This window comes from Rhamphochromis longiceps, linkage group LG15 (genome assembly GCF_057381845.1).
Source record: "Rhamphochromis longiceps isolate RC_006_pf linkage group LG15, R_longiceps_female_GT1.1, whole genome shotgun sequence".
In the NCBI taxonomy this organism is placed as follows: domain Eukaryota; kingdom Metazoa; phylum Chordata; class Actinopteri; order Cichliformes; family Cichlidae; genus Rhamphochromis; species Rhamphochromis longiceps.
In genome coordinates this window covers 13,798,587-13,819,724 of record NC_140571.1, presented here as the reverse complement: position 1 = coordinate 13,819,724, position 21,138 = coordinate 13,798,587, and the positions used below count along the sequence as shown (strand labels likewise).

The window sequence follows — 21,138 nt, the reverse complement described above, 5'->3', positions numbered from 1 at the left end:
ACAGAGATCAAAAGTTAAGAGATGTGGGAAATATCTCCACAAATGATTTTAAGAATGCTACCCATTCATTAGGTACACCTATTCAACTGCTCATTAGTGCAAATACCTAATTAGCCAATCATCTGGCAGCAACTAAATACACTGAGGATTGTAGACATGGTCAAGATGACCTGTTAAAGTCCAAGCTAAAATAAAAAAGAGGAGGGGGCGATTAAAGTGACTTTGAACATGGCATAGTTGATGGTGCCAGATGGGCTTATCTGAGTATCTGCAGAACTACTGATCTAGTGGATTTTTTTCCCACACAACTATCTCCGGGGTTAACAGAGAATGGTCTAAAAAATAGAAGATATCCTGGAAGCAGCAGTTCTCACTGCTTGAAGGCAACAGCAACTTAAATAACCACTCATTACAACCAAGGTATGCAGAAGAGTTGAAGCACTGAAGCATTAATGGGCTACAGCAGCAGAAGATCACACTTAGGTGTCACTCTGGGCATTTAGGAGCTTTAAACTAAGGCTTCACACGGACCAAAACTAGATAACATGGGAAAAGAAATGTTGCCTGGTCTCAGTTTCTGCTGCAGCATTCGGATAGTATCGTCAGAATTTGGTCTAAACAACATGAAAGCATCAATCCATCTTGAATCAACACTTCAGGCTGCTGGAGGTGGTGTAATAGTATGTTGAATATTTCCTTGGCTCAGGCCAATTGAGCACTGTTTAAACACCACAGCCTACATGAGTGTTGTTGCTTACTGTGTCCACCCCTTTATAACCACAGTGTATCTATATGTTGATGGCTGCCTGCAGCAGGATAATGTACCATGGCACAAAACTCTAATCATCTCAAACTGGTTTCTCGAACATGACAATGACTTCACTGTACTCAAATAGCATCCACAGTCACCAGACCTAAATCCAACAGGGAAGAAGAACAAAAGATTCACGACACGGGTGTGCAGGGGACAAATCTGCAGCAACTGTGTGATGCTATCATGGCACTGACTGTTTCAAGCATTCTGTTGCCACAAAGAATTAAGGGAGTTCTGAAAGCAAAGGGGATCCAACTGGTACTAGAAAAAATCTACCTAATAAAGTGGTTCAAATAAAGGGGTGGATGGAGAAGTCAAAAGTGCAAACACAGCAGTATGCAGAACTGTGTTTATACTATAATACATGAAATATCCCATTGTTACTTAAACAATACCTCATGTAGACAAACCTGTCTTCTGTGACCACAAATAAATACCTGTTGCCGATAATTTTTTTTTTTTAATCTAATTTTGCCATGGATGTGTACAGACAGCTCATCATAAAGTAGTCTGGCATTTATTCTACTATCCTAGCTGCTGTTTGTCAATTGTACTCATACTACATGGATTTCACCGTAGCATGTCTTCCTTGCCACTCTATTATCACATTTACTTGTAAAGCAGACATAATAACATCACAAATAACAATCAAAAGCCCTATGTAAATTCAGAGGTCAGTCATAGTAATTATCATGTGAATGTGCGACTCCACTCGGCTGTGCGGAGCTTTATAGAGAGTTTCAGCTCAGTAAAACAGCAAAACAGAGCAACTGTACTCTTTTGGTTCAGTCTCACCCCCCTCGTCGCAGCATTGACTGACACTGCTGCTCTGTATCAGCAGGAGGTATAAAATGCAACTGTTTACTAAAGGTTTATGATATCAACTGGAAATGGGGCACAATTTCACAGCTCATTTCAGCTGCCCCGTAAGTCAGCAAAGAGTCTTTTACTGTTTATGCAGGTTTAAAACCTTTCATATTTCAAAGCTTAGAAAATATTTGCCACTGAGGAAGATACCCTGCTTGTCTCCAGTGCATATTTATGTATTTGTGCTTAAGAAACTCTCCATATTTTTTTAAAAGGAAATAAATAATTTGGACGAGAATAAAATCTTTATGGGTAGCGCTTTCTAAGACAGCTTGGTAATCAGATGGACAGAAGGTAATAATAATGAAATAATGTGTTATTACCACTTAGTTACAAAGTACTAATAACCAAGTACTGTGTTACGTTTCGGTGTGTCAGTGTTTTGTTTTTGCATGACTTATGTATTTCCTGCTTTACTTTGAAAGTCTGTGTTATCTTAGTGTGTTCAGTTTACATTTTCCCTGTCTCGTCAGTTCTATTTGCCCCAGCTGTGTTTCCCTCCTGTGGTCCATTTCCTGATTGCTCCCTCTATGTATTTAAACCCTGTGTTTCAGTGTGTCATGGTCGCGATCTCCCCCGTGTTGTAAATAGTTTGGTGTTTTGTTGTAAATAAATAGTCTGTTGTAAATAGTTGTGAATGGGTTTGTCAATACTTTTCGTCATGGGATATTTTCGTTTTGGGATTTTGGTGGAGAGCCTTCGTGGTTTTATTTTCCTTATCTTTGTTTTTCTACGTTGCACCCCGGTTGCCTAGGCCGGGGTGTAACAACTGTAATAGCTTGTATCGACAGTGGCTATTGTGGTTATATATGTCTAGCTGGGGGTTTTCTTGCGTGTTTGTTTGTTTGTTGGCTTGTTTTTAAATATACTGACTTTCAAGTGGTCGTAACCTGATGTGCTGCGATAGGTCTAGGCTGCTGAGGGCCTTCCCATGATGCATTGAGTGTTTCTTCTTCACTCACCTTTTGTAATCACTGTGTGCTTACACACCACTCTGCATTTAATCATTAGTTACTATTAATCTCTGGCTCTCTTCCAGGCCTGTTTTCCTTCCTTCCGTCACCCCCAACCGGTCATGGCAGATGGCTGCTTCTGCCAGAGGTTTCTTCCTGTTAAATGAGCCTTTTTTTTTTTCTTCCTATTGTCATCAAGTGCTTCCGCAAAGTTTAATTGTTGAAATGTTCTTTGTATAATTGTGGGATCTTTGCCTTACAATATAAAGCACCTTGAGGTAATTGCTGTTGTGATTTGGTGCTATTTAAATAAAATTTAATTAAATTGAATTTTATTGATCATTATTAAGCCTACTTTCTGGCCCTTATTGCACAGTTAAATATAGTCCAATGTTACTTAGCTATAACCATTGTTGAGTCAAGATGTCATTTGGTAATTATTTAGATATTACTTCATAATTTAGTGTTATAACATTCTGTTTCCATATAGTACCTTCTTGTGTCCTTAATTCAATATTACCACATTATTACCAAGCTCTAATAGAAAAGTCTTCCTCTTTATGCTACAAATAGCTTAGGAATAAACAAACAGCTCAAAATCTGGCATTTCTTGAAGGTAAAGGCACAAGTTCATCTGTTAAGCTTTTCTAAAAATGAATCATCACTCTCCTGTCACACATCAAGCTTGTGCTTAAGCACTCCAATTTCACTTCACATGCAAAGCTATGAAAAGTGAACTAAAAATAGACTTCCAAGTAGAGAATTTTGATAGATTTTCGAAAACATTTCACAGAACATCTTTGTAGCCAAGACGATTAACTGAAAAGACAGTGCGCACCGCAGTTTGACCCAAAAGAATAAAGAGTTTGTCAATGGAGGAGTTGGAATGTGATATTGACTGATTTTGGAATGGGGGAAAAAATCAAGTAGTTTAGAGGAAAGTTAAAAGGTCAGTGGCAAAATTTAAATGAAAAGGTATTTAAAAAAGAAATAGCAGGCTCGGAGATTTAATTTGAATTTCATAAATTCTGCAATGCCACAGCCAAACTAAAATCAATCAAAGAATATTATCCATGGAATAAATGCATTCAGAATGTGTTACATACTTTTGAAATTCAGTGCAGTGGACGGGGATTGAATGTGAATAATACTTATATAACTTCTTTTTTTTTTTTTACATAAATTGCTAAAATAACTTGATTCAGTCCAACAGCAAGTCTTAGTCGGCCAGCAAACGAATGATTGGACGTGACAAACTTTCCGTTCAAAGGAAAGAAAATAGTACTGACTGTGTTTAAAACTCCTCCTCGCTATTCAAGAAATAGAGTAGTGCAGTGACAGAGTCTTTTCCTAGTGAGTATTTGTCACGAACACCACACACACACACACACACACACACACACACACACACACACACACACACACACACACACACACACACACACACACACACGCACACTGCTGCCACTGGGAGAGCAGATATGGCCCTAGCTGTTCCCTTTTCCAGGAAAGCATTGGGGATGAAAGAGCGCAGAGATAGGTCTCCCATTCTCTGATCTACTGCTGCCTTTGACATCAGCAGTCATCAACTCCAAAAGAAGAGGAGAAAAGGGGGGAAAGAAAAAAATCATCAATCTTCCCTTCACTGCAACCACACATGAACTCCATCAACTCTGTCTATTTTTCATTCCGTTTCTGCTACCAGGAAACTCTCTCTCTCTTTTTTTTTTCTTTGCTGTTAGAAGTAAGATGCATTCCTTTACCTGACCTCTCATCATTTATAAGGCTTGGTATAAAGTGCACAGAGAGCACACGCTTTCTCCTGCTTCTTGCCCTCATGTATGAAGTGGATGCTTCACAGCGCCTATAGAGCAAATATAGGGAACCAGCAGCTCGGCAGCCTCCTGCTACGTGTCGAGCTGCACTGAAGGCCAGCTCATTTTCTCTGGCAGCAAGCACATTCACAAAGATTCTATAGCTGCAAATACTTTGCGGTCTCAGAGTAACTCCTCTCACTTCCTTGCAGTTTGGTCATCCACGACTTGTCAAATAAGATCACCATAGTGTATTTCAGCCTGTGTGGGACCGTGGAAAGTGGATCTGCGATGAGCTGAGCGTGGAGTGTGTCAAACTGTGTGGACTGACGGCATGAAAAGAATTCATGTGTGCCAACTGGAGCGGTGGAGATAAATCACAGCTTGTCAGTGTGTGAGAAATTTCAGCTCCAGCGTTTACGCCCTTTGATGACTTATTATGAGGGTTATATGCATAGCTGTCTTAGGTGTTTTTCAGTGCAACCCTTTGTCCTTTGTACTTAGCATGTTACACTGAGTGTGCCAGAGAGAGAGTCGTCCTGTCTGCACCGGTGCCCGTTTTGCGCTCCCTCTCTCTGGGGGAACAGGCACACCCATCAGCAACCATTAGTCTTCACACTGACGTGGCGCCCTTCCACTGAGAGACTTTCCCTGGCAGAGCTTTCTGATTGCCTCAGACAGTGGTTGGATATTTTTACTAACAAGCTGAGACACTGTGCCATTTGTGTGGGGCATTTACTGCTGGCTCTACTCCTAATTCATGTTGTAGTGACTTATGACTAAAGCAAGTCATCTGAGACTTCACACAGTTTCTTATGTCCCTGCACAGGTGAATTAATGGGGAGATGAAAGGTTGTGTGGACAGAAGTATCAAGTGGTCTTATAAAATGTCTAATAGTATTACCCTCCTGTTTGCAGACCGATGCAGCCCTGATGTATGATGCCGTGCATGTGGTGGCGGTGGCAGTGCAGCAGTCGCAGCAGATCACTGTGAGCTCTCTGCAGTGTAATCGCCACAAGCCGTGGCGCTTTGGAGGGCGTTTCATCAACCTTATCAAAGAGGTATAAGGTCACTGTTTTCAGTGTGCACTCCAGCTTGACCTTTGACCTGTGGGATCTACTGAACATTGTACCTTTCTTATTGTGTTATATGGATTAGCGCAGTCATGTTTGCAAGCATTTTATGTGTGCATCTCTGGAATTATTTAGTTAACACATGTGATACAGTTTCAGTGCAGCTTTCCAATCAGCCTTTATTGGTCCAGAAAGCTGTGGTCATTTATCACAGAAACCATATAAGCATCTTAAATAAGTTTATTATCTAATCATTAATTCTAAATAATCTTTATAAAAAAAATGAATCCGCAGCATTATCCACAGTAACTACATTTTTTGTTGTTTGTGCCATTGTCTTTCAACCACACTTTCTCAGTGCATATCTCCACCCGTGTTTATATCAAAGGCTCTGCATGCCTCCTTAACTCTAGTCAGGGTCAGCCATTTGCTTTGTTCTACAAAGCTCTTTCATTCTCTGGATGGTATCATTGCAGGTAATTTTCAGAATGAGCCATTGTAGTAGCTGGTGCTTCCTCCCCCTCCTGTGTCTGCTATCACTCCCCATGCCCGTCTGTTCCTCCAATGGCTTTGAAGTGAAACTTCAAGCACAATGAACCACATGCATAATGAACTCTTACCTGTCAAACCTGCTTCTGTTCTCGCTGCTTTATTGTTTCTTGTTACGTTGTTGAGATAGACAGTAAGGGGAGAGCCAGATGGAATTCATAATTGGGAAAGAAAAACTTTTATGGTTAGGGGTTGGATTGATATTGCTGAGAAAGGCAATGTCTTAAGGTTAATGGAATGACTGCGTTCAGAGCTGAGGATTTTAGTTCATCGTGCTGTGTATTTCTATCTTTAGGCACACTGGGATGGTTTGACAGGACGTGTCCTTTTTAACAAGACCAATGGACTGAGAACTGATTTTGACCTAGATGTCATCAGTCTGAAGGAGGAGGGGCTGGAAAAGGTGTGTCACTCGTTGGTGTAGCTCATGCTTGCAGTCATGGCAAAAATTAAGTAAGCCCTCTTTCGATTCTAAGGAATCGCGTTACAAAAAAATAACTTAAAAGTCTTAAAATGATACAACATCAGATGATCTACAAAACATTAAATATTACACAGTGTCATTATTTATTTTTAAAATTAAGCCAAAATGCAAAGGTGGTGTGTGAAAAACTAAGTACATTGTTACTGCTTCCACAGGGATTAAAAGGGTAAGGAGCAGCCAAGTGCTGATAATCAAATGGCCTTGATTGATTGATCATCAGTAAGTGTGAGCACCTCTATAAAAGAAGAAGTTTTGGCTGTTTGCTGTTCTGGAGCTTTCGCCGTGAAGAAAAGACATTAGGAATAATCCTAACGAAGCAGTTGGTGCTGCCCATCAATCTGGGCCATTTCCAAACGATTTGGAGTCTATCATTCTTGAATGAGAGAGATTATTTGCAAGTGGAAAACATTCAAAACAGTTGCCAGTCTTCCCAGGAGTGAACGTTCCAACAAATCCACACAGAGAGATCGCGCCATGCAATGCTCAGAGAAAATAAAAAAACCCAAGAGCTACATCTCAGACTCTACACACCACAGTTATCATGTTAAATCCTAAAGTTCGTGACGTTACAATTAGAGAAAGACTAAACGGACTAAATGGCTTGGTTTAAAGGGATTTCAGGGGAAAGTCTCCTCTTTCTAAAATTAACATGGCAGCACAGCTTAGGTTTACAAAGTTGCATCTGAACAAACTGCAAGGTTTTTGGAGCGTTGTCCTTCGGACAGATAAGATAAAAGTGGAGATGTCTGGCCATAATGTAGATCTCCATGTTTGTTGAAAACCAAACACAGCATATCAGCACAAACACCTCACACCAGCTGTCGAGTCCAGTAGCGGAGGGGTGATGATTTGGGCTTGTTTTGCAGCCACGGGACCTGGGCACTTTGCAGTCACTTAGTCGACCATGAGTTCCCTTGTGTATCAAATTATTCTAGAGTCAAATGTGAGGCCATCTGTCCAACAGCTAAAGCTTGGTTGAAATTGGGTCATCCAACAGGCCAATATCCCAAGCACAGCTGCAGATCTACACCAGAGTGGCTAAAAAAGAGAAGAACTGAGGTTTTGCAATAGCTCGGTCCTTTTTATATACAGGGAGTGCAGAATTATTAGGCAACTTGTATTTTTGAGGAATAATGTTTTTATTGAACAACAACCATGTTCTCAATGAACCCAAAAAACTCATTAATATCAAAGCTGAATGTTTTTGGAAGTAGTTTTTAGTTTGTTTTTAGTTTTAGCTATTTTAGGGGGATATCTGTGTGTGCAGGTGACTATTACTGTGCATAATTATTAGGCAACTTAACAAAAAACAAATATATACCCATTTCAATTACTTATTTTTACCAGTGAAACCAATATAACATCTCCACATTCACAAATATACATTTCTGTCATTCAAAAACAAAACAAAAACAAATCAGCGACCAATATAGCCACCTTTCTTTGCAAGGACACTCAAAAGCCTGCCATCCATGGATTCTGTCAGTGTTTTGATCTGTTCACCATCAACATTGCGTGCAGCAGCAACCACAGCCTCCCAGAAACTGTTCAGAGAGGTGTACTGTTTTCCCTCCTTGTAAATCTCACATTTGATGATGGACCACAGGTTCTCAATGGGGTTCAGATCAGGTGAACAAGGAGGCCATGTCATTAGTTTTTCTTCTTTTATACCCTTTCTTGCCAGCCACGCTGTGGAGTACTTGGACGCGTGTGATGGAGCATTGTCCTGCATGAAAATCATGTTTTTCTTGAAGGATGCAGACTTCTTCCTGTACCACTGCTTGAAGAAGGTGTCTTCCAGAAACTGGCAGTAGGACTGGGAGTTGAGCTTGACTCCATCCTCAACCCGAAAAGGCCCCACAAGCTCATCTTTGATGATACCAGCCCAAACCAGTACTCCACCTCCACCTTGCTGGCGTCTGAGTCGGACTGGAGCTCTCTGCCCTTTACCAATCCAGCCACGGGCCCATCCATCTGGCCCATCAAGACTCACTCTCATTTCATCAGTCCATAAAACCTTAGAAAAACCAGTCTTGAGATATTTCTTGGCCCAGTCTTGACGTTTCAGCTTGTGTGTCTTGTTCAGTGGTGGTCGTCTTTCAGCCTTTCTTACCTTGGCCATGTCTCTGAGTATTGCACACCTTGTGCTTTTGGGCACTCCAGTGATGTTGCAGCTCTGAAATATGGCCAAACTGGTGGCAAGTGGCATCTTGGCGGCTGCACGCTTGACTTTTCTCAGTTCATGGGCAGTTATTTTGTGCCTTGGTTTTTCCACACGCTTCTTGTGACCCTGTTGACTATTTTGAATGAAACGCTTGATTGTTCGATGATCACGCTTCAGAAGCTTTGCAATTTTGAGACTGCTGCATCCCTCTGCAAGATATCTCACTATTTTTGACTTTTCTGAGCCTGTCAAGTCCTTCTTTTGACCCATTTTGCCAAAGGAAAGGACATTGCCTAATAATTATGCACACCTGATATAGCGTGTTGATGTCATTAGACCACACCCCTTCTCATTACAGAGATGCACATCACCTAATATGCTTAATTGGTAGTAGGCTTTCGAGCCTATACAGCTTGGAGTAAGACAACATGCATGAAGAGGATGATGTGGACAAAATACTCATTTGCCTAATAATTCTGCACTCCCTGTATATATATATATATTTTTTTTTTTTTAAAGTTAGAACTGAAAGAGGGTGTACTTTATTTTTAGTATGACCTTAAGTATCAAATGTAAGTGGGGGTGATTTGAAGTGTTTCATTTCCCATCTGTAGACAAGAGGATATAAACTTGACTCTGAATTGTTTCAACAGATTGGAACATGGGATCCTCCCAGCGGTTTAAATATGACAGAGACTCACAAAAGCAAGACGTCCAACATCACTGATTCTCTGGCTAACAAATCCCTGCGTGTATCCACCATACTGGTAGACACGGCCGAATGAAAACACTAACAGCAGACATTCACAGTCTCAATTGCACCTGAAAAATATATAATACAAAAATCACAGACTTCTGCACTCCTACAGCAGTTTGTTTTCCCTGTACAGGAGGAGCCATATGTGATGTTTAAGAAGTCAGACAAGCCTCTATATGGGAACGATCGCTTTGAGGGCTACTGTATCGACCTGCTGAGGGAACTCTCCTCCATCCTAGGCTTCCGCTATGAGGTTCGATTAGTTGAAGATGGGAAGTACGGTGCGCTGGATGAGAGCACAGGCCAGTGGAACGGCATGGTGCGGGAGCTCATGGACCACGTGAGTCGGCACTCACCAGGGAGAAGACAACACTCAGTCATTAGAATAAAAAACTATTATAATAATTAAAGCGAAACACTTTCTGCTTTCTATTAATCATATTTTATAATGGTCCACTATTTTTTCTTCATGTATTTTAATAAAGCTACTCTACATTGCAAGCTGATTCAAAACAATAAGAATTGCATCTCTAAATGCTCAAATGGGACTTTTTTTTTTTTTTTAAATCTTCTCATTATTAAGTCATTTGTGTCTTCATCTGCTGGTACAGTCGGAATATTTTATTTCTAAAAGCCAAAATTTATTTTCCACTTAGGCAGAGCAGTCTGCCATATTCCTTCTTGTCCTTCTTTGTCTGAATGAATAAATCTTTGAAATTCTTCAATACCGAACTGAAATGGAAACAGGCTGAAATATTGCTACTGAACAAGCATATGTCTTTAATATGAGATTACAGTGTTAAAATGCTTCTCCTCAGAAATGCAACTACGTGTTGCGTCGACACAGACCTCGACAACCGTGCTTGGTCTGCTTAGTGGAAAGACAGGATATTGATCAGATAAAGGCTCTGTGAAACAAAATGTAATAGGCTGTAAAAGCAAGTAACCTGCCAATGTAGCTATGTGCCGTTTTCTCGTTTTCGGAGTGCTGCCAATCCTTTTATAGACTCAGTTCGTATATCTTCTTTCCTTCCTGCCTTTCAGTAACTATCAATATTTATTAGCTCTAAGTTAAACATACTTAGAGCTGTTTAAGCACACAAAGTAGCTCAGCACAGTAAAAAGAAATGTCAGAGAAGCGAAGACGCACCAGCACACAAGTATGCTTCCAATGCTGTCTGCTCTTTGTGTAGGCTAGACAGTGGGAGTATAAAAAGATAAAGTTTTACTTGGCCTGATATGACCAGTAGCCTACAGTGGCTACCCTTAGGTCATATTCACAAGTTAACTGCTATTGTTTGATGAATAAACTTCTGGGTCCAGTGATCAATGTTTGCCGGCTTCCACTGCAGCCTGCAAGAATTAGGAAAAGGGATAACTGATACCAGGGAATGTGCATTTTAATGCATTTTTAAAATCCAGCAATAGACTATGTCATTATCACCAGTGAGTTTAACATTTTATCAGGCAAGTCCTTTTGTTTGCCTTCATGCAGCCAAAGCAGGCTGGCTACAGCCAAAGCTGTGATTGGTCAGCGCTAATCGAACTACAAATGAACTACAAATGGAAACCAGAAGCCTTTTAGCGCCAAAAATTGTGTCTCTCACTTGTAGATTCTTTGTCCTCATATGCAAATATATCTGTGTTTACAGAGAAGCAATTTAGCAGTTGTTGGGGTTTAATTGACTTGCTTGATTTTCATTGTTTATTACGGTTTATTTATTTATTGTGACCGTTTGTATTATTTATTACAGTTCTGCTTCCACACTGTGTATTACCATAGAAAGCTATCTGACAATTATGACATTTGGTGCTGTATAGGAAGCTTTTCTAAGCCTCAGATATATAGATGACTTCTTATGAGGAAAAATTATAGCAAAAAGCCCTGAAATCTTTCCCCCTGCTGAGATTGGTCGCTTGCTAGTTTGCAAAAGCGACTTTGGCTGCTTGAAACAGAATCTTCAAAAAATCTAGAAACTGTAAAAAAATATATATATATATATTTTTTTTTTTACATCAAGTTACGGCTTGGAGCAATTATGCAAAAATACTACAGAGCAAGTGCTGAACTGTGCAGAAGGCTAATTTTCTATTCTGAGGCAACTTGAGGTTGAATTGTTGAAAATTAATCTAATCCTAAGATTGTTGCCCCTTATAAAAAAGGATCAGACATATAACCTGTAATTTCCAGACCAACTCAGCCTCCCACCTAATAATCTAGTCGAAGTAATGATCCTAGCTACGTTTTTTTCCCTCATGTCATGTCTCTGCCTCCTGTACATATTGAGCAGAGCAGCTGCTGACAGAAATCAGATCTTAATTGAATTGGCTGGGATTTTTTTTTCTACTGGTGAACAAACACCCATCCCCCTATTTGACGTCGCCGCTGTTTTCTCATTGCAGAAAGCAGACCTTGCAGTTGCTCCTCTGGCCATTACTTACGTCAGAGAGAAGGTCATCGACTTCTCCAAGCCCTTCATGACGCTGGGGATAAGTATCCTGTACCGCAAGCCCAACGGCACCAATCCTGGGGTCTTCTCCTTCCTCAACCCCCTCTCGCCTGATATCTGGATGTATATTCTGCTGGCTTGCTTGGGTGTCAGTTGTGTGCTGTTTGTCATAGCCAGGTAACATGTCAACCCCCCTGTTTGCTTCCGTTGCTTGACTTCACTCTCCCCCTCCTGCTTGCCTCCTTTGACTAACATGCAGCAGTTGATGACTTCTGTGATATGAAGATGTGTGCTGAAACAAAAGGATATGAAATCTGCAGTAAACATATAAGAAAGGACCATGGCAGCATTTTTGCCAACATTCGAATGTTTTGGAAAAGTTCACATTTTACCAAAATATAATTGCAATAATGGATTTAAACATGGTCCACATCCTACTATGGTCCTGATAAGTATAGAGCAATATTTCAGGCATATTTGCACAAGCATCAGCAACTGTAAAACCAGCAAACTGATATTTATTGTAAGAAATGTGCAGTAATCTAAGGTACACTGCTGATACTGTACAAATACATTTCCTACAATATTTTAATCGACCTATCCCCCGAAGAAAAAAAACCCCCAGATGCATGACCAACGCATTATGATGTGTGTGTGGGCTTTTCTTCTTCTTCTTTGATCCTGAGAGGTTTTGGTTTAACACACATTTCATCAAATGTTACTGGCAAAATGATCACATGAGAGGAAAGCAGCAACTGTCACCTAAGTTAGTTCAGAATATGCAAATTAAACCCATAGTTATTTGCTCCCACATTTATTCATGGTAAGTAAAAAGCATGCAATCCTATTGATATTATTCTGGTTGCGATAAAAATGACCTTGAGATCTGATATTTCTAATTTTGCTTCTATGAAATTATAATGCGTATATCTGCATCATGCCATTTTTGCACACAATAGCAATACAGAGTCCTTTGCGTCACTCTATGTGACAAAAATATCCAACAAAGTTTAAATCTTAAGCACGGTGTTCTCTACAGCTTGCTGATCTGGTTCCCTCATAATTACAGTATTGATTGCGCGGCCACCGGATGATTGGCCGATCCTCCAAATGCAGAGTATATTATTTTCTTTCTCAAATATAGCAGGAGTTGTGAGCTTATGAAGTCCAAGTTTGCACAATAAAACACTAAACAGTACATCGTTGAACTGCATCCCACACGTTAACACACTTTTTTCTTTTTCCTAAATAAGCTATCGGATTTCAGGCTCCAGAGAAATACATATCACTCAGTGCATCCTCCCAGCTCTGTTTGCGGTTGAATTGATTTCTCCCTTTATTAACAAAACAAATGGTATTATTTCAGCTCGCAAAACCCTTTTTCATGGTAGAAAATGTCCACTTGCAAACAAGAATAGATTATATAAATTGTATTAGACCGTGTTTACATGAATTGCAGGCTCTTGTAATTTTACATTCCAACTTCCAGATGTCTGTGATTTTTTAAGACACCAAACACAACCTCTTCACTTGGCCTGAGACAAGAAAGGCAACAGATCTATAAAGCCGGGCAAAGTAATTGAATTGAACAGACAGCTAATGGAGGGCGTGCGTTTTGTGTTATTGTGGCCAGGGACAAGCGAAGGGGAAGAGGGACAGGAGTAGGGGAACGGAGAGGGAGAGAGAGGGAAAGCGTCTTTTTAGAATTCTGTGTGCAATTCGACATGTCCCCTGTGCTGGATGTGAGGAGGTGACCTTACGTCCTCGTGTTCCACATCCTCTTCCTCCTGCTGATCGGTGTGCAGAACACGGCCTGCAGGAATACGGGCCAGCTGCAGACAAAGGTCATACAGAGGAGCCATCAAACCTGGTACATACAGAATACACATGTAGACACTGGGAGAAACAAACACTGTCCAATCAAATCTGCACCAGCAACCTACATACATCTGTTGTGTTCTACGATCGGCTGCGGGCTACAGCAATTACGTGCATTGTCTGTGTACAAAAACATAACGAAATAATCAGAAAACACGTTTGACTTTGAGATGCAATCGGTGCAGCCAATGCAAATACCCAGTTGCTACCACATGAAAAACTCACCCACACAGATGTAAAGGCATATTTATGCGCCAGACGCTTGATGCACGCAGGCATAAGTGCATGCGACCACATAAAAACATGCGAGCGCGCTCACTGCATTCTGAACAGCTCTGCAAGGCCATTGTGTTGTTTCAGTTGCCTGTGATACCAAGGAGACAGAGCTCGTTGACATTCCAATAAATCAGGCATCCTGATGGTGTTGACATGAAGAATTATAGCGTGCCATCACAGCCATGTCCACACAGATGATTTTCACTGAACGGAAAATAACTGTAAAGGAAGGGCATTGTGACAAAAATGTTGCCATGTTCCCAGTGCTTGTAAAATAAGAACAGTAATTAGCGTGCTCCAAATGGCACTCATATGTACAGACGGAAAGCAAATTGTAGGAAAACCAAAGTCTTTGGCTGTTACAGTGGGATATTTTTTTGGCACAGTTTGGGTCCCCTGAGAGCATATGGTCACTTTAAATCTATACAAATCTGTTCTGACACATATACGATATATGCTATATAAACACATTTATTCCCTTTCTGTGTCTAAGAGGCACAGCTGACAAATGGCGTCACATGTTCACACAGTATAAAACCTTAAGACTCTGCCTACAGGCTTATTAGCATGCAGTATATCTGGGAAAGGCTTCTCAACACCATTACCTGTCAGGCCCCTCAACTCTGCATAAGCAATGTTCCCTCTATCAGCCACTTCAGCACAAACTCAATCAGTTCCTGATGCTTAACACTAACCCAATCACCTTGTGCTAATGCCATGCCACTTTTGCTTAGGATAATAAATGAGAAATGTCCACAAGTGACCCGAAGACACTGACAATCAGCCAAGGCGGGCAGCGTGTTCAGCAGGAGGAGGTTCATGGGGGAAGCAAAACAATCTGGAGGAAAAAAAATGAAGCGTGGGTTGCTGGGAAGAGAATGGTATAGGAGGATGTGAGGGGATGTGATGTGGGGGATTGCGAGAAAAAGGGAAAAGGAGAAGAACAGAGATTGCTGTTGGGAAACCAGAAGAAAAAAAGGAGAGCACAAGTCCCACGTTGGGGTGTTAAAATAAAATGGTATCCGCAGAGTAACGATAATTGTAGCTGCTGGGGGAAACACTTAAAGGCTCCTGACTAAGTGAATTGAAATGAGCTCCAAAGATCATTACACACAGGGACATTATCACCAGTGACAGCGTTATTCCAGTCTATTGATCCATTCTTACAATAAACTGATACCACTTGAATATGCCAATAAGTCTCGGCAAAATCTCAGCAAAAGCTGAAACGATTTGCTTTCGTCTCCGCAGAAGCGCTGATCCACAAAACAGGTTTTCTACACATTCACACTCCTTCTTCCTGCTGATAATGTTTTCAGATTCATGTCTTTTCAGCCATTTAATCTGTACCACTGAAAACACTGTTCTGTCCTTTTGTGCTGACATGTGTGTCTTTCTGCTCTTTCCCTTATAGGTTTAGTCCTTATGAGTGGTACAACCCGCATCCATGCAACCCTGACTCAGATGTAGTGGAAAACAATTTTACGCTGCTCAATAGTTTCTGGTTTGGAGTTGGGGCACTCATGCAGCAAGGTAGTTGCCTCAGCCTGTGGCTACAGTTGCTTTGTGGAGCTGGAGCTCTCTACACCCCACTGTCCCTAAGGGTTGGGTTTGTTTGTTTTTAACTAAGCCAGAGGCAATAGAGAGAGACCTCTAAAAGACCACACAGAAATTAGAATAAATGTGCATATATTTTAAAATAAATGTAACAGACTTAGGCTCATGGGAGCATGGGCTAAACCCGAATATGTAAACTAGGAACATGTTTCTAAAAACAACAGTTTTACAGCCTTTAGTCCACTTGAGTTAAATTAATGAGAGTGAGAGTGATTCTTGTATAAAATGCATAAAGCGATTCTGTTTGCGAACAGACGTGTTGTTGAGCTCATTAGCTGAAAAAGACTTAAAAATAACATTCGCTTAAAAGTAAAGCTATGTTTGTTACTGTAGCAATGCCACTAATAGCCGAGTGTCCTCTTCTCTTGCCTCTGGCCTATCAGCACCTAGAGATCAGTGGGGTGTGGAGTCAGGATGTGAGGTTACCTTGGGTACATGACTCTCTGGCCTAACCAGCCTGTTACCTCTCCACACAGTACTGCACCATCGATGTTGATGTGTTTAATTTGATATATGAGATTTATGCAAACACCTTGTTCTCTTTGAATGGCACTTTCCGGTAACTCTTGCATTATTTAAAGCACTCCCTTGTGACTGAGACGAGATAATTTCACTTGTTTGAGATCCAACAATCTGCTTGTTTTGAGAGCTCTCTCGAGTGATTTAATCTTGATGCGAGTGGCACATCTGCCTGCGCTGAGAACTTGATGAGTTCTCGAAACAAGCCCGTTTCTAAAGGCGTTAGTCCTCTCTGGTTTTTGCATGTTAAAAATAAACGTAATGAGAAGATTGGAATGATAATGACTTGTTGAAATGAATGCATCTTGCTGTTTAACTTTCATTCTTGCCGCCTCCTTCACCCCAGGGTCAGAGCTCATGCCCAAGGCCCTGTCGACTCGAATAGTGGGAGGCATCTGGTGGTTCTTCACCCTCATCATCATTTCCTCCTATACAGCCAATTTGGCTGCTTTTCTCACTGTGGAGAGGATGGAATCGCCCATAGATTCAGCCGATGACCTGGCCAAACAAACTAAAATCCCATATGGGGTGGTGGAGGACGGTGCCACAATGACATTCTTCAAGGTAGCTGGATCTACGACGATGTTTGTGCAGTGGCTCTGTGAATAATGTTATTTTCTCACACATCAAATTTATAATCCTTTTAAGATTTCTCTCCTGGTTGATTTTCCAACACCTGTGTTTGCTGTGCAAATAGCAAACACTCCATGTGCAGTTAATTTGTCAGAAAAATGCAGAAGAGCAACTGGTGTTGAAAGTGCAGCCATTTTTTTTTAAAGTAGTCAAAGTAATCCACTGAATATTGCACCTGCAAACATCATGCATGGGTTGCAACTGCAGAGAACAGTGGAGTTTATTGTCTTCCTAAGAAGTAGTGCCACATTTATAACTGATTTGCTGGTAAAAATGCAGGAAAATTACTTTCCTAGCCATACAGTTTGTCGTTGCAAACATTTGTGAAAGAATGGTCCGTTCTAAGAGCTCACTGAATTCGACTGTGGTAGTGTAATAGGACGTCACCTTTAGTAGCCTTTGTGAAATTTCTTTTCTCCTAGACATTCAGCATTCAACTGTAAGTGGCATTATTGCAAAGTGGAAGCACTCTGGAACCACAGCAACTCAGCCACAAAGTGTTAGACCACATAAAGTTACAGCTCGCAGAGTGCTAAGACGCATAGTGCTTAAAAGTTGCCAACACCCTGCTGACTCAGTAATGGCAGAGCTCCATACCTCCTGTGGCAATAACATCAGTACAAAAACTGTGTGCCGGTAGCTTCTTGACATGGGTTTCCAAGGCTGAGCCATTGCAGTAGGTAACATGTAGTTGGCCCAGTCCTTGTGCCCATTTCGTACATATATCTGTTTTAAATTATAAATGCAACATTCATCAAAAAGATGTGACTGCTTCACAGCAAAAAAACATACAGTAATTCCCTGGTTGAAAGTGCCTGATGCAGCAGCATTAGGAAGTGTCTGGTAACAATAAATTAAACATAAACCAGATTATATGAATTGCCTCCAGTGAATCATTTGTGCAAAGCTAGGCAATTTCAATTTAGCATGAAGAGCCTCCACCATAAAAAAAAAAAACACTCTGAAAGGTACTTATATAATGTGAGAATGACAAATACAAGCTATAAAAAACAGAGCTTGATTTATAACAAAAGAAAAGTCGTATTTATGGCTCATCTAAATCACCAGGATTTAAACTTTGAGTTCTTTTCATCATAGAAATATTAATATCATCATTTCATCATATCGTTTTTCAGACATTAAAATGGACCTATGATGCTTTTCCTGAGTTTCTGTGACAGTGTTGGATGATCATTGTAACATGGCCAAAATTGTACACAAACAGCTAAAAAGCTCAAGGTTCATGCTTTGCTACAGACAGGGTTTTTTTTTTTTATCTTGGACATGCGTAATGTCTCAGAGAAGAGATACCCTTGATGGTCATTTCAGGCACCCGGCTTCGAGCACAGCAGCCTCATCAATTTGCAGTCTTCTGTTTGTGACGGGAAGCCAATAAAAACCTTAAACAGAAGGTGGCCGTAAAAGGGGAGGACCGTAAGAACTTAGCAGCTCCTCAAAGCCTCAGAAGAAAATAAATAGGGTTTATTTTTGAACTGTGAGTCATGCAAAGCTATTATAGTCTAGGAATAAGAAAAAATGTGCAGCTGAAAATGAACATAATAGGTCCCAAACACTGTGCAAACGATGATATGATATTTTCTCCTAATACTTCTTAGATTCTCATTCAGATCCCACTCTCTGGTTACTTGCAGAAGACAAAAATCTCTACCTATGACAAGATGTGGGAGTTTATGAACAGCAGAAGGCAATCTGTGATGGTAAAGAACGTGGAGGAAGGCATCCAGCGTGTCCTTACCTCAGATTATGCCTTCCTCATGGAGTCCACTACCATTGAGTTTGTCACCCAGCGCAACTGCAACCTCACGCAGATTGGAGGCCTCATAGATTCCAGAGCCTACGGCGTGGGAACACCTATGGGTAAACGACCTCTGCATCCCTCTGTGTTGTAAGCCACTCGGATTAAGTCTGCAGATACTGCAGATACTGTGTGACGCATTAAGGTGTGTTGTGGGAATGATGGAAAGCTTTGAAAAGGGAAAGGTTGATCTTTATCAGCGAGGTCACGGGTATAATGGTTAGACACAGTGAGGTGTAAAAGGTGTAGCTTAATGAAAAGTGAAATGCCTAGAAGGTTGAGTTTATGGATGAAGTTAAAATGACTCACTGCTTCGGCAAGATCTTTCTATTCATGGTGATTTTCTCACAAGATTGTTTCAGAGGCAGGAATGGTGTATCAAACTCTCTTCACAAATACTTTTAATGGTCTGTTTTCATTTTATTTTATGTTCACGTAAGGCAACACTGTGAGTGTCGGTTCAGTGCAATTCCCTTTGACTTACTTGACACCGGCATTAATTTCAGCACTAAACCACAACTAAAAAGCACTTCAGAGAGTATAAAACAAACTCTAGGAGCTTGTTTTCAGAAGCCGCTTTGACCCAGCTCCCATCAAAAATTTTGTATTCTGACATTTTATACCATCATTATCCAGGAATGAGGCAGATGAGCTAAAAGTATCACAAAAACAAGTACAATCATAAGAGGTTTGGTGCATTAAAAGCATTGTTTGTCAGGGTTAATCAATGCACAGCTCACAGCTCTAGCGTTCCCAGGGACCCTGACTGAAAGCCGTTGATGGTTCCCATTCAAGTGTCACAGAGGTTAGAGTGGTCCTGACGAGGCCACAGAGAACTCTGCTACCAGCTGTAATGGTCACATCTATCATGAATGATATGAAGGCCATCAAAATACGGAGGATTAATTTTGGCCATCCGCATCTGGACCGGGCTGCCGCTGATGAGTATGGGGCGGTTATGAATCTGCAGGGATGCCGTGATTGCCGTGGCTATAACAAAGCTGAGGGGCTGCTGTGAAATATAGGCCCACTGTGGCTCCCTAAGTGCTGAAGTACTTAGACTGATGTCCTTGAAATGGACACATAGAGACTGGAGCATGGATCACTTCTTTTTTATTTTTTATTCACGCAGTAGTATACTTTATATTTTATATATCATATATATATAGATAGAGAGATAGATAGATAGATGGATAGATATATAAAATAGGAACACATCACTTTAATTCAGCAATAAATGGTTCTGCATTTATATAGAGATAAATATTCACTCTGAAGAATATTACTTCCCACTTTCTTCTTTCTGTCTAATCCTTATATTATTTGCTCAGAAGCCGATTATGGCCTGCAAAAAGATCTTGAGATCGGAATCTCGATGACTTTATTAGTTCAGAAGTAATTTTGGCAGAATATAAAAATTAGTATTTTTTTTTTATTATTATTTTTGATGGTGGCCCTCTCCTTGTGTCCTTTTTCAAAACCATGTGAGCTCTTCAGCTATCACGTTAGCCACCGGCTCATACCTTTTGGCCTCCTGAACAATGTTTAGCAGCTTATTCCCTATAGGGCTTTTACAGCAATAAAGCAGAGCAAGACATAATAACATTTTAACCTTTTAGTGCTAGATGGTTTCCCAAATCACAAATGCTTCATCCACTGCTATCGACTTAAACTGTGATCGCATTAATACTTGAGGCCAGACAGTGTAGGAGTGATGGATGATCTCTGGTGTTGAACATCTGTCAGGTAGTTGTGTATGCACAGTGTGTCAAGCACGGCGCTTTTCCCATTCGCCCAGGCCCCGCTCTCCATATCCTCCTCTCTAAGGACCCATCCTATTAGCATTTATCCAAGGCCTGTTTTGTTAAGCCATCATTAATCATTTGAAATATGAGAGGAGCCTGAATCAGGGGACCCAGATACTAGAGAGATCTCTGATTTTTCAAATGAAGCAGGCATATGTTTCCCACATACATAGTCAATTGCATCTAAGGGGCTGTGCTTTACACGCTTTGCATATCGACCGTATGAAATGCACGGAATATACCGTGTGTTGCAAGTCTGCTCTGGTTTATCATGTCAGTGTACTCATAAGCTCAGCACGGGGAGAAAAACACAAGGTTACAAAATAAGAGAAGAAAAAAAAAAAACAGATGCTGCTCCAAAGTCAGTGGCATTGTGTAATTTTCAGTTTTCTAGTAATGTCTCTTTTGTTAGTCTAAACACAGAGATTTGGAGATGAAAGGATGATGGATGGCATTAGATTAATGATAGATGAGACAGAGGAAGACTCAACTAACGGGGCTGACAGGCAAAACTGTATGAGATCAACAAACAGCATGATGGTACTTGTTACCTGGAGCCTGACTCCGTTCATTTCCTTTGGAGTTCTGGCACAAAATGTTCTCTTCCTTTTTAAAACCATTTCTATTATCCTTGAATTATTTTTTTTATTTTTTTTATTTTTTTAACA

The 21,138-nt window shown here is 40.6% G+C and overlaps 1 protein-coding gene across 2 annotated transcripts in view; it reads left to right on the top strand.

The window, feature by feature from the left end:
- Positions 1-21,138, top strand: part of LOC146652361 (glutamate receptor ionotropic, kainate 2-like) — a 65,673-nt gene that overhangs the window by 36,098 nt on the left and 8,437 nt on the right. For both annotated transcript variants that reach the window (XM_085381673.1, XM_085381672.1), the window contains exons 7-14: positions 5,367-5,510; positions 6,367-6,474; positions 9,373-9,486; positions 9,610-9,816; positions 11,880-12,103; positions 15,495-15,613; positions 16,563-16,780; positions 18,502-18,727. In XM_085381673.1, coding sequence (XP_085237799.1) covers positions 5,367-5,510; positions 6,367-6,474; positions 9,373-9,486; positions 9,610-9,816; positions 11,880-12,103; positions 15,495-15,613; positions 16,563-16,780; positions 18,502-18,727 — 1,360 coding nt within the window. The remainder of the gene's footprint in view (positions 1-5,366; positions 5,511-6,366; positions 6,475-9,372; positions 9,487-9,609; positions 9,817-11,879; positions 12,104-15,494; positions 15,614-16,562; positions 16,781-18,501; positions 18,728-21,138) is intronic.